Genomic DNA, 14,243 nt, shown 5'->3' with positions numbered 1-14,243 from the left:
AAAGAAAGAGAGAGAGAGAGAGAGAGAGAGAGAGAGAGAGAGAGAGAGACAGAATCGAACACCCAATGCTTGACCCAGTTGTAAATAGGTGACTGGCCTCGTTACCGGTGTAATATCTCGCGTCCATCATCTTTCGATGAATCTTTTGAGGGAGAAACGACACTACCTGCGACAATTAACAACGGTCATCTTGCTAAACTGCTCGTTTCTTTAATAAAAGTAAAGTACGATATAATGGTCCGAAAAAGCCACTTTCCATTCCATCTAACGACTTTAATCGACAAAAGAACGCACGAACGTTGGACTTTTTTTTGACCGGAAGAGTGTTGTCGTCCTCGATAAGGATTCTTGGATCTACTCATATAGAAAAGCCACGGATGAAAAAGGGTGAAAGTCGTTGACTCGAAACAATGCGGGTCAACAAAGTTGTTCAATGAAACTCATATTTGATAGATTATAAATATGATCGTAGATTCTTTTGTACGATACGATTTGATATACCGTGAATGAAATGATTGATATGGATGTGTATGTAAAGAATACGTATATAGCAAGGAATGTGGCTACATGTTTTCCAATTAATTACAACGGACGGTCGGTCCGTTAAGCCGTGTGAAAGATCGCACGAGAGCGCAGCTTGTTTGTGTCTACGTCGAATCGTTGAGATTGTCCTCGTATCGTTGAATAAAACTTTGAAGTAGGTAAGTGTCCCGGTGGATCGGAGGGAAATAGCCAGATGAATAGAAATACGATTTTTTTCGCACGTAGGTGCACCAGGATAATGACTAGGAATAATATTTAGAAAAAAGTCGAATTGCAGTTAGCATCTATATAATATCCTGCATATATGGTATGTATATCTGCTATGTTTTATTAGAAAATTCCAATATATATTTTCATAGAAATCGCAGAAAATTCCAATACATATTTTTAAAGAAATCGTAGAAATATATATACAGAGAATAAATTTATTATGCGTGTGTTGGAAAAAGCATATAGAACATTTTGAACCTCTTTTTCCTTTCCACTTTCTGTGTCTCCACTTGCGACGAGAGAGCTTGCCAAAATAAGGATGAAGGGTAGGGTAATAGAGCTCTTGGTGGTGGAGTCGAAAGATTATCGAAGGTGGGCCGGCTGGTGGGGGATCGACGAAAGAATCGCGTTGCATCGCGTGGAATCGAGGGAAGGAAGGAGGCACAAGGAGGAAAAGGAGGTAAGATCGGTAAGACGATGTGGAGAGGGGAAGAAACGAGAGAGCGCATTCGAGAGAGGAAGGCGAACTCCTGATGGCCCGAACCGTGGCCCCACGATAGTTCTCCCCTTTCGTGTGCGATACTTCGGTATAAAAGCAAAGGAACCTCTTTTAGACATAACACACGAGACAGGATCGGCGCTACTTGGAGGAACATCTTTCGTTCTCCTCACATTCATCGCCACGAGGCTCTGAAAGCAAAAAGAAGAGGAAGAAGGAGAAGAAAGGGAAGAAGAGAAGAGGATCTTTCTTTTAGGCGGAACCAACGGAAAGTTCCGTCCCGAAATCGAATCGGTTCAATCGAAGAAAACTCGATAGCAATATGGCGAGCAAATCAGTGACGATATTGTGCTTTCTTTTGGCGTGTCAGAGTATGGCACTGCCGACAAGCGAGAAGACAACCGGAAGTGAGAACGATCTAATGGCAACGATATACAATGACTGTCTTAAGAAAGAATCAATAAGTTGTATAAAGTACAAAGTCTTCGCTTACGTCGACAAGATGCTAGCTGATAAGGAAGATATCATGTTATCAGAGGGCATCACGGTCGTAAAGACGTCCAACGCAGAGGAAGGAGCACCGAGGTCTGTTCGAGTATTATCGTGACGTTCATTCGTTTAACTATGAAGCATATTACGAAGTGCTTAATTCGAAAATTCTAAGTTTAATGAACTTGAGATCGATCTTAACCGCTACCGCCTTCTTTTCTTCGCAGATCGATCGAATCGACGGATCTGGATACTCTCCTGTTCGACAGACTCGGTAGGTTCTTGAGGACACATTCGGTCAAAGTTGACCTAAAGGGCAGCGATATTTTGGGCGTCATGGAATCTGCTGGTCGAAATCTCGAAGATTACAGTGACAATGCTGTGGAGGGTCGCGGTAAAAAAAGTGAGTAGACGCTTTCATTAAACACATTTTATAGATCTACTGTACGGGATGAGATCGAACGCATTTTCCATCTTTCTCTTTCTTTTTTCTTGTAATATTTATAGCTTTGACAATGAAAAACCGCAGTCTGGAAATGTTCGTCGTAAAGCTTGTATGAATATTATTATCCTAAGGTCGAGTAACTAAAATTAAATAGTCGAGTAAGAATTGTTCAGCGCGAGTATGCAATTATCCTTTTACTTGTAAGAGTCTTGTGGTTGGAACGAGATAACCAGTGTCAGCTACGTTACGCGAATATCTCTCAGGCTTCTTCGTTGGCTCGCGAGTCGAAAGATCGAAGAGGAAAGGAGGGAGTTGATGCCGGTCGCAGACGTTGACCCACTGAGAAACTGGTTCCGCTTCCCCTTGAAGCAACTCGATATAATAGAGAGGGAAGGGAGATTGGGAGTCGATTGGGGGACCAGATATGAGCGAGATGTGGTTGAGAGGGAGAAGAGAACATTTTTGACATACTTTTTCCACAGACCGTACTTCTTGAGTTCATCTTCGTCTATTTTTCTTTGTTCTTTCTTTTTTATATTTTGGTGAGGAATTAACTTAAAGTTACGAGAAACTCAGTGACCTTGATTCGCATGATCTTTGACCGATGAACACCGTAAGTCGAGTCTTCTGTTCCAAAGACCAGAAAGATAAGATCATTAGGGATCGTGAGAGAGCATCTTCTTTGAGAAGTTACTCAAAATAACATTTACGACTTAGTTCTTGGGTATAACAGTATTGACAATCTAGTTGATCGTTTGATGGAGCGATTACACGTGAAAAGAGTAGGACGATAACATGTGCTCGGTGTTCAGAAAGTAGGCTCGTCTTTAGTAAACGAGGTTCGCGATATGTCGTTCCGCTTTGATCGCCGAATTAAATCTATTGGACATAGTCAATTTAAATCATTCTTTTTTAAGTACTATGCCCTCTTTTTAATAAAAATTCGTAAAATGAATGAACTCGTTTAAATGACGATAAAATATATTTTTCAGAGAAAGCGCAGAAAATCCTTGGGCCGATTCTCATGGCGATGGCTTTTAAAGCTGCGGCTCTGTTGCCTCTTGCACTTGGTGCAATAGCTTTGATCGCAGGTAAAGCCCTTCTAGTCGGTAAAATCGCTCTTGTGATCTCCGCTATAATCGGTCTGAAGAAGCTGCTAAGCTCGCAACAGAAGCACGTGACGTACGAAGTAGTAGCGCATCCTCATCATAGCAGCAGCCACGTCGTCAGTCACGATGACGGTGGACACGGTGGATATGGTGGTGGTGGTGGTGCCGGTGACTACGGTGGTTACTCGGGTGGCAGTGGACATGGATGGGCTAGGAGTCTTCCGCAAGATGCTCACGAAATTGCTTATCGTGCTCATCAACCTCAACCACATGCTTGAATCTCATCGGAGAAACTTTTCTTCCTTTTTTCTTTGCTTTCGTTTCTTTGTTTCTTTATGATTTTTTCAGGGATTCGATTTTTGCCACGAATGTTTGCCATTCCTTTCATTATCCTTCTCGATTTCGATCTCTTTTATTTAAGAATTTCCTTACTCTCTTCTTTTCTTATAATGTCCATTCTTCTCCTATCTTATTCTCACTTTCCTTCTTCCTTTACCTAACTTCCTTTACTTAACTTCCTTTACTTAGTTTTCCTAAACTTTTCATAGATCGATCTCGCAATGTGTTATTCTTAATATACCTTGAAAACGGAATGACCATTTCCGTCCAAATAAGGATGTTAAGAAAAACACGAGAGAGGATTTCCTCTTCTTTGTCCTACAATATCTTTTCTTTTCTCATATCTTCAATCATTTTGCGTACCGTTCGCTATGCTGATCGGTAACCAGTATCGCCGTGAAATACTCGTTGTTACATGTAATATGTATAGCGTTAGCCGAAGATCGTTATTTATTATTATACGTTACTTATATGTCAGAAAAGAATATTTATTTATCAATACAATTGTTCGAAAATGATGATGATGATGATGATGATGATGATGATGACGATGATTATGATGATTCTCTTTTTTGTAATAAAAAAAAGAAAAAACACGTATTTTTTTTTTGAAAGAATAAAAAAAACAAGAAAAAAATGTAATGAGATAGGAAGAGGATGTATACAATTGCTCGGTCTTCGCAAGAATGATCGACTATTCATTGTGAAGCGCCACTATTTATACGGGCCGTGCATTTTCGAGGTCACAGTCAACGATTGGCAGGCGATTCCATTTGAAGACATTTACCTATATTTCCCGTAACTTTTTTCCAGTCTTACGGAATTTTCAAGAATAAATATGTAGGTAGGTATGCGCTTGATTATGGTTTATTACTAATGAATGTATGCTACGGTGTCATGAGTATAGTTTTGTATACAATGAATGCGATCACAAGACGAATTTGCTTTGCCTCGTAAGTTATGGTTAAGAGAATTATTTACATTTCTTCTTTCGTATGTAGTACGAATTTCTCTTAGCTTTTTTCTTTAAAACTTTTCCACGAAAGAAAGTGACGATAAGTATAGAAACGAATGAAAGGAAAAAGAATCGAATGCAATCCCTTATTCAATACGGATGTGTGTTGTTACGTACGCTATGCTAATTGACCTAAATTTCGAACGCTTTATTTTTTTTTGCGAAATATATGCGTGTCATAAAAGATAGAATTCAAAAAAATATATATACAAACAGATAAGTATATATATACGTATATCTCGTGATGCGCGCTTTCGCCAGGCGCAGGAGAGATCGTTTTCACGCAATGGCCTACGAGAAATCGGTGATACATCGAAGTTCCGTTTGCGATATCTGCAAGGAGGAAGAAGAGAAGAAGACAAGGAAGATAATGTAGACCTTGCTCTCCTATTTCCATGCCAAAAATTATACAGCTTATGCGCACGTAAAATGTAAACTTATGTACATAGCTAGGATGTTTTCGATGCTCGAGCGAGTCCATGAACTTGGCTATTAGCTCAAGAGTCTCTTTCCTCCTCTGCCATACATCGACATGTATCTTCGTTAACGCGTGTTGAGCGTTTTCACTTGGTACGACCCAGTTTCACAACTCGCATGCCCACTCGCGCGCATCACAACAGAACGGAGACACAGATGCGAGGGAGGAAGCGGACGAGAAGAAATAGATTAAAGTGCTCGAGAGAAGCGTAACGACGTGTATACGTGTGCGTCGTTAATTAATACAAAGACTTGTTTCCAAATGCGGCTATTTCTCAACAATTTACATTGTACTTTGTCTTTTTTTAGCATCCCTTTTGCATATCTGCTTTTCGCACAAAGAGTTGTTCCTACATCCGTTTAGCTAGCAACGTTTATCGAATTTTCTGGATGCATGCACGAATGCGATCGTTAACAAGCGTGACAAAGTATTTCTCTCTTTAGCCAAGCTTCTACGGGACGTCATGAATATTTTTTTGTCTCGTTTCTGTAACGCAGAAAATTCTTACAATCGAAATCGAAATCGGTAGATCCGTGTTAGAGATCGAACTACGCGAGAAACGAATTCTAAATCGCATTCAAGTCTACTTTCCTGTAATTGTTCTCAAGGTTTATATTCTCACGGGAAAAGGAACACGGAGATCCGGAACTCTCTAAAACAATTCCAGCGATAGATTCTCTCCTTTCGTTTTCGCTCCCTCCGACGAAGCATTGGACTCGACTCGACGAAGAAGAGCAGATCAAGAAAAAAGAGTTGGTAAATGCAATGGGTGGAGCTTTGGCGACCATTCGTAAAGCGGATCGAAATCGACTAAGAATAAAAGAATTGAAGTGGTAGGTAGAAATTTACGAGCGGTTCGGTCGGTCAGCGTGGAGATTAGAAAGAAGAAGATCGGTTAAATCGTGCATGGCAAAAGTAAAGGCTAGAACGAATTCTGGTGGGGTTTTTATGGAGGATACCGGACATTCTCTTCGACAGCGACGCTCGGTCCAGACTTCCCCAACCCCTTATGATCGCTTCGTTAGAGGAGTAAAAGAGCCGTTCCGGTGTGGCGAGCAGCCATGAAAATGGTATTGCGTACGATAGTGGTAAGTCTGTACGGGTCTAGGAATGAAAGTGGGGGGAATATCGCCGAGTACGGAGGTATACCTGACCAGATATATAGAGCTAGGGCAGGGCTTCCGTTACGTACAGTCCACATAGTGTGAGCTCTCAAGATAGACACGCATCTCAGTGTGATAGGAGAGTAAACCGGCTGTCAGTGCTAACTTAAGAAGTTTCAAAAGGCATTGCACGCATTAGCAAGCAAACAGAAGGTGTGAAGAAGTGGGGAGAGAAAGAGAGAGAGGGAGGATCGATCTTTTAGATTCGACTCTGTGTGGACGATATTTCAAAAAGTGAAAGAAGGTACGCATGTGTTTTGTTTACATTTATCCAATGCCGGTTCTAAAGAATTCAGAGATTGTTTTCCGATCGATCGTAGAGTCTCGCGAAAGGATTTGAGTCCGAATGATCTTGATGTCTCCTATTCTTTCATCTTGTTTCGATATGTTCTACTCGGTCGTTAATCGTAGCTTTGTTTTTGCAGCTGGTATTAAAAAGTCCGTAGAAAATGAAAAACGTTGTGCAGAGACGAGCTGTCCTATTCTGTCTTGGTCTCCTCCTCGTCACGAACATGGCAAGGTCGGTCGAGGCGAACCCAACATCCAACTTCGTCGAGGAGGATACGGCTAGATCTAGCATGAACAACTTCTTTAACGAGATGCGATACGTCTATCAAATCTATAAGGAGTGTTCCGAAGAAGGGGTCAACGTCAGCCCTTGCTTGAAATTGAGGCTTCTTTCAGCTATGGACAGGGTTTCGAGGAGTGCGCAGCTCGACGTTGCCGATGGTGTGACTTTCCTGAGGGAAGGATCTAATGGGGAAGAAGAAGTACCAAAATCTTTGAAAGAAATTGAAGCTAATTTGCCTAGAGCTTTGGATGACAAGGAAGAAGCTCTAAACGGCATGATCTTCGATAGGATCGTCAAGTTTGTCCAAAGTCATACATTGAAAATGAAACTGCCAAACGTCGAGGAACTTCAGCGAAGTTTCAGTGAAGAAGGTAAGAATCAAGACATCCGTGATCATTTCAGATGATTCGTAATTTTTCTTTTACATAAGATGATTTTTCTCGTCATAGGTCGAAGGAAAAAAAATAAAATGGGAGGACTTCTTGCAATTCCTTTGTTGATCGGTGGAACTCTGGTACCTTTAGCTCTTGGTGCTCTGGCTCTCCTGGCTGGCAAAGCATTAATCGTCAGTAAACTAGCTCTCGTCTTAGCATCGATCATCGGTCTAAAGAAGCTTGTATCTAGTGGTCACGAGCACGGACACGAGGTTGTGCAAGTGGCAGCAGGAGGACACGGATCCAGTGGTTGGGCGAGGTCGAGTCATGAACTCGCATATTCTGCATACAAGCCATCGTCGACATAAATTTAGCGCGATTGATCTAATCGTAGAAGTCTCCAATCCATACATTTCTTTTTAATATTTATCTTCAAACATCCTTCCTCTTTATTACATCCTTTTATATATAGCGATACCTATCTCTTTTCTTCACTTTCTTATCCTTTTTTCTCCATTTTCTTTTCATTCTTTCATCGATCACCGTTACCATTCGCAAATATTTATTATACCACATGTGATCGCGATGATCTTTTTTGTCGCATTTGTGTAAACACAAGACATGTATATTTATAGAGAAACGAATAAATTAATTAAATTAAAATGAAGATTAATGTAGCAATGCGTCCTTGAGAAGAATTTCCAGATCTTTGTTTCTCATACATGTTTTTTTGTGATATGTCAAAATTCAGCGAGATTTCGTAAGTATGTCTTGACCGATACGCTCACGATTTGGGTAAAGTTAACGGATACCTATAATGTCTTGAGAGAGAAGGCATGCGAAAGAATCGGAGCCTGACGACGGTAAATAATATTTCCTGGCGATCGTTTCGTGGCAATGATCCCAAACGAGCGAATAATTGATCGGTCGAAAAGAAATCTCGAAGGAAAGCATTTTCCCAAAGATTGTAGAGACGCTGATGCAGGACGTACGAGAGAAGACTTCCGTCTCTGGGAGGTCCGTCCCGTCGTTTGAGAAAACGCGGAAGAAGGTTGAGAAGCAAGAGAGAGAGAGAGAGAGAGAGAGAGAGAGAGAGAGAGAGAGAGGGAGAGAGGGAGGGAGGGAGAGAGATAACTCGTTACCTACATACGAGTTACGCGACCGGCCGGCAAAGTCGCGGTAAAGACGGACGCACAAAACGCGCACCTTACGCGCGTCTCTACATCCGTCCACGCATGCACGCATACAGACGAAGACGTAGGACGCAACAAGCTGAGAAGTAAACCAGGCCGAGCAGGCCGCGCGCGTCCAGCTTGGTCAGCATCCGCGGCGGGCTGTCTTTTCAAGGTGCGCCTAACACTCTCTACCATCGTCAAGAAAAAGTTGGAGGCCTCGCTCTGCCCTTCTCCTTCTTTTTCAACTTCATGAAACTCTCTCTTTCTCTCTCTTTCTCGTTCTCACTTAAGGTTCATCGATCTTCAAATGTTCCTTCGGACCGGCCAGTCCCGTTTCGAAGTAGCTGCTGGCTTCGAATCTTTCTCCTTCTTCGCATCCTGCGGCCCTTCTCGTTCCATCTTCGAAAGTCGCTCCGACTACTTCTTGAACCTTTCGATCGTTTCTTTCTTCGGTGAAACTTTACGATGTTGCGTTCATTCGTTCGATCGTTTCCTTAATAGTCAACTGAGCCATGCGAAATATATATGCTATGCCTAGGTATCGATAATCCTTATTTGCGATAGTCACGTAGCAAAATCTCTTTATTTCCTTATTCTAATTTCTAATTGCGAATGAATATTTCTTTATTCTGAAATTGTGAGTATTAATTTCTTTATTCTGATTCCTAATTGAAGTTGAATGTGTTTCTTTCTATTATCGAAACGTTTTCATTGAAGAGTGGCGAAGTTTTACGAAATTTTACGACTAATAAATTCATAAAATGACTTATCGAAACACGTGCCAGTGTATAATGAATGATACGCTAGTCCTTTGAATTCTTTTGTAAAATATAATAAACGTTAGTAACGGATATCTTTTAAAGAAATTGATATATGTTATGTTTGTTCGTTCTAATTACTGTAAAAAACGTCAGCTTCGAATTTTAAACCATAAATGTCAATTTTTTTATTTCATTCTAAATATCAAATTTTTTCGAAGCACGATATCTTACCATTCTTATTATAGTCATTCATACATATTGGTGTACGCCCACCTTGCTTCTTTTCGTTCATGGCATAGCGTCGTCATAAAACGCGAAAGTTCTTCCTTCAGGTGGAGATGAAAGACGACAAGAAAACGAAGGAAAGGGGAAGAAAGAAAGAAGAATATACTGAGAGGAAGAAAGAGAGAGAAGAGAAAGACGAAGGAGATTCGAGAAGGCAATGCGGAGGCCTCGCTTCGCTGGGGCCTTGACCTGACCTCGATCCTCTCGAGTTCACTCTCGCCGACGTCGTCGAGAGGAAAGTGTTCCATTACCGGACGTGCACAGCGAGTACCCAGCTCTGAACAGACATTTTCGAGATTAGCTTTATGTCATTTGATTATTTTGTGATTAATTGTCGAATCTTTTAGTTTCTCGACAAAAAATAAAAAAGGGATCTGAAAATAAAAATTATTTCTGGGTAGACGAAAGATATCGAAAGATATATATGGAAATTTTTAGGAATGGATCAGATGTGAGAAAAAAAAAGAAAAATTAGAAAAGAGAAAAAATGGAAAGATACGATTATTAATTTCACTGAGATTGAATACTATGAGAAAAATATTCAGCTCTAGCGTAATTAATAAATTCTTAACAATCGTATAATAACAGCAGAAACAATTATTTATTATTCTTACTATCTGACTTGACACGTGCGTAGTATCGGATTGTCAGAAAATAAGATTAAAAGAATTGAAAATTTAATTGTACGATATCCTAGACCATTTAATTTCTATTTTAAATTAAATAATAATAGTAAAAGTTCAGAGTTTAGAATATGATTTAAATATTCAACAATAAATAAATGACAACAAATACAAGCTACATGAATAAAACCTCATATACTAGTTCTAATTTTGTTAAGAATCATGCTTAGATACAAAGCTCAGAGAAAGTCTGTAATCCTTTATTGAATTTTTTCCCACATTAGATTTGCCTTTGTTATTAGCTGTATTATTCATTAGGCTTTGTCAATTTCTATTCCATTGATTAGAGTGACTATTTTTAGGACAGAAACGAAGAAGAAGGAAGAGGAAGGTGAGAAAGCCTTCGAGGTCATGGGCAAGAAGCGGGCGCGGCTCTCATTCTCGAAGAAGTCTTTGGCGTGGTCCCAACTTGCACGTGCGCGCGCGCGCACGCTACATTCCATGAAAAACCGTTAAACGTTTCGCGCGACAGCCACTGGAATATATTAATTTCAAACGAGTATTACCGACTCCGAATTTGTGTCTTATGAAAAGAAGGTATTAAATTTGTCCTCCATGAAACGATCTATCGAACTGTCCCATCGAGGAATTACATGCCTTTCGACGAAAGAATCAGTATACTAGTTGGGGTAGAGGAAGGAAATATTGAGGAATGCTGAGATCTTCGCTTGCTCAATCGCGAATTACAGTTATCAGAAAAATCCATTTGATTATTTCAATGTGTTATTTAGTCGATGACCTACTTACGGTTCAGAACAATTTTTATTCTGAAACTCGGATTTATTGTTCAATCATGAATTTTTGTAGTCTAGCTTAGCTTGAATTTAAAATTAGATTCTTTAGATCAATTGAGATTCTTTAGGCAAGACCAATCACTTCGAACGGAACTCATCGATATCACTTCGAAGATAGGTCACCGTCTGACGCAACCTGGTCTGCAGATGTACAAAACTATATGGGATGGTTGATGGAAAGATACTTTCTCGTATGGCCCGGCACGTGTTACCTGCCTTATCCATAGGAAACCATCAGCAGCGTTATTCTCAGTTATACGAATATTTTTGCTATGATGAAGATTTCTTACGCAGCATTCGACGGTTTTCTCTTCTGCAAAGAAAACGGAATGAGAGCGTTATGGCTGCACTCTTGGCGACTTATTCCAGCAGAGTTTTACTCTGTTCAAATAGTCGGGTAAAAGGAGCGTTTGTCCATTCAATTTCAGGAGTATCACTTAGAAAGCGTTCGATAGTTCTATCTTCGAACTCTCTCGAGCTGGAATCCCCAAGTGAATTCTGATTGAATTATTCGAACGAACTTTGTATCATTTTCATCAAAAATAGGAGTGTAATAGACAGAGTTATTGCAAGTGTTACTTCAAGCTGGCTTACCTATTTCGAATACAAAAGCACGGTCTTTCTCCATAAGTCTTATAATTGAAAGTTGAATATCCAATGACAGGAGAACTCTTACCGGAAATGGCTAGGGAGGGCCGGTTCGTGTTCAACGCTCGTATCGTTTCGATATCTTTTGGTGCCTTTGACCTGCCGCCGCATCGTCTCCTTCCTCAAGATTCGATGAGACACGTAGAATTGGGAAAGAAAAAAGATGAAGAATAAACTCGATGATGCGTGGGCACGTGTTTTTTTCGCTCCCCTCTTCTCTCTCTCTTCTTACCTCTCTCTCTTCTTCTCTTCTCTCTTTTTATCTTATTCACAGGTTTCTCTTCTGTAGGCCATACCAAGAGAGACGTGTGCAGGGCACCCGTTGTATACACAAACGAGCTAAGTGAGTATGTACACTGCAAGTATGTAAAGACAAAGATGAAAAAGAGAAGGAAGATTCAGAAGAAGAAGAAGACGAAGAAGAAGAAGAAGAGCATTGATGGAAGAGCTAACTGCTCATGAAGGTGCGTCAAAAGAGAGGTGAGTAGATGAGAAGACGGAGAGGACGTTTGGTCGAGAGCGCCTCGAGGAGAACCAATAGCTCGAATGGGTTGTAAAGTCGACGGTGGCAGCGGAAGCACCGATGGCGGTGGCGGTGGCGGCAGCGGGGGTCCTCGGTGGGGGCCATCAAAATTTCAAAGACGTACGCGGACCCCTTTCGCGACGAGGATAAAAGGCAGCAATCGTGATTCTTTCGGGCAGTGTCGATACGATCGCCGTAGTCGTTCGAACATCGAGCAGCTTCCGGGTGGAGATATACACGTATTGTATCAATAATAATAACATCGAACTAGAGGACCATCGATAAGGAGAGAAAGAGAAAACGAGTCGCGGCTACTTTTGGTGTATTTTGTAATTACCGATTAAGGAGAAGAAAAAGAAAAGCAGACAAAATGTCGAGGATTTTCGGATTCATTATTGTTGGAGCGTTCCTGACGGTCGCTTATGGTGCTCCAACAACGCAGGAAGTCGTACAAAGTCCTTCGATTCTTGAAGAGGCTCTCGACGTTTACGCTTCTTGCTCCGGTGAATCGGATCTTTCCGTCTGTCTGAAGTTGAAGGCTTTACGTTTCGTCGATAGAGCTGCTAGGGCAAGTGATATCAATGTCATCGATGGATTCAGGATTGTCCAAACCGAGGAAGCCAAGAGCAATAGGTAAGGATCGAGAAAATCCGACGGTTATGGTATTCTTTCGTGGAATATGAATAGATCTCACTGGGATTAATAATAGTTACACAAGACGACTCAAAGGATTATTATAACTTTATTTTCCCTATTATTAAACAAGCTTAGGTAACTTGGTATTGATATTTTATTGAAAATGTACGTTTTTTCAGCCGTGTTGACAACGCAAGGTCATTTAATGATATCGAAAGTTCCCTGCCGACTGAAGTTGAAGCCAAGGAAGCTGCGATCGATCAAGCTATCGTAGACAGGACGGCCCGATTTCTTTCAACCCATACTGTAGAACTCAGTCTTCCAGAAGAATTCTCTCGTTCCTTGGACGAAGGTAACGATTATTGGATTATTTTTTTTGAATAGTTTAAGACACATTCACTGAATGATATCTTTCTTTTGCAGCTCGTGGAAAGAAGAAGAAGATCGTGAAATCCTTATTACCGATCTTACTTCTCGTAAAAGCAAAAGCAGCTATTCTGATCCCGCTTGCTCTCGGTGCCCTCGCTCTGCTTGCTTTTAAAGCCCTCGTCATCGGCAAGATCGCCCTAATTATTAGTGCTATCATCGGACTTCAAAAACTTCTAGCTAGCAAGAATCAGAGTTACGAGGTCGTCGCTCATCCGGTTCACAGCCATGCTCATTACGAGGCCGATCATGGTGACCATCATGGCTGGGCAAGATCCGCTGGATCCGATCTCGCCTACAGCGCGTACAAGCCATCCGAATAGTTTCTTCAAGAGGACATCAAAAGTCTCCACCACATCTAACTCATCTACCTTCGTACAAAGGACGATCGTCGCTGCGTTCTTAGCGAAATCGTCGAAAGGATTGCCTCGGCTGTGCTCTCCACCCTTCCACTTATTCTCGACGATCACCGTCGAAACGCTTCTCCAAACATTCGACTCACACGGACGGATGGACGTTCCTTCGACAACGAGATTTTTACGTTTTCTCTCTTTTCTCTTCTATCTTTTTTTACTAAACTTTATATCGATACTTGTGACGCGACGTGGACGATCTATAAAAACACAGACTAAATCGTTTAAACATTGCTAAATCGGTGTTAAAAGAGACTCCGCCGTTTTAAGTTTTTTCTTCGACAAGTGCCGTGAGATAGTGTATCGACAATTTCGAGCATAATGACCAAAAAACAAAAGAGACAGAGAGAGAGAGAGAGAGAGAGAGAGAGAGAGAGAGAGAGAGAGAGAGAGGGAGAGAGAGAGAGAGAGAGAAGAGAGAGAGAAAGAAAGGAGAAGACGAAGTAACGAGCAAGATACAAATGATTTTAAGAAGTACGAACTCTATCTCATTTACGTAAGAATAATGGCGTTGGCCGTCATCATTTCGTTGCGCGAGTACCATTCATAGATAACTGTTTGGAGGAAGACCATAAGGAGCGACGTCAACTCTTCCTGGTGTCTTTGTCGAACGCTGTTCTACTCTTAGTCAGTACTCACGTGGACTCATCAGTTTTAATCCAAT

General features: G+C 41.1%; 3 protein-coding genes across 3 annotated transcripts; all 3 read left to right on the top strand.

Annotated features, from left to right (window-relative positions):
* Nucleotides 1-1,574: 1,574 nt before the first annotated feature.
* LOC122637521 lies at nucleotides 1,575-3,716 on the top strand. Its single transcript, XM_043829702.1, has 3 exons — nucleotides 1,575-1,837; nucleotides 1,969-2,144; nucleotides 3,179-3,716. The coding sequence occupies exons 1-3, from the start codon at nucleotides 1,575-1,577 to the stop codon at nucleotides 3,571-3,573; spliced, it is 834 nt and encodes a 277-aa protein (XP_043685637.1). The 3' UTR covers nucleotides 3,574-3,716.
* A 3,023-nt stretch (nucleotides 3,717-6,739) lies between these two features.
* LOC122627344 lies at nucleotides 6,740-7,603 on the top strand. Its single transcript, XM_043808424.1, has 2 exons — nucleotides 6,740-7,232; nucleotides 7,311-7,603. The coding sequence occupies exons 1-2, from the start codon at nucleotides 6,740-6,742 to the stop codon at nucleotides 7,601-7,603; spliced, it is 786 nt and encodes a 261-aa protein (XP_043664359.1).
* A 4,702-nt stretch (nucleotides 7,604-12,305) lies between these two features.
* On the top strand, nucleotides 12,306-13,947 carry LOC122637522. Its single transcript, XM_043829703.1, has 3 exons — nucleotides 12,306-12,737; nucleotides 12,920-13,092; nucleotides 13,164-13,947. The coding sequence occupies exons 1-3, from the start codon at nucleotides 12,475-12,477 to the stop codon at nucleotides 13,487-13,489; spliced, it is 762 nt and encodes a 253-aa protein (XP_043685638.1). The 5' UTR covers nucleotides 12,306-12,474; the 3' UTR covers nucleotides 13,490-13,947.
* The last annotated feature ends 296 nt before the right edge of the window (nucleotides 13,948-14,243 follow it).

The sequence above is a fragment of the Vespula pensylvanica genome, chromosome 2 (assembly GCF_014466175.1).
Source record: "Vespula pensylvanica isolate Volc-1 chromosome 2, ASM1446617v1, whole genome shotgun sequence".
Classification (NCBI taxonomy): domain Eukaryota; kingdom Metazoa; phylum Arthropoda; class Insecta; order Hymenoptera; family Vespidae; genus Vespula; species Vespula pensylvanica.
Note: the sequence above shows the minus strand (reverse complement) of the source record. Positions and strands in the feature narration are given on the sequence as shown.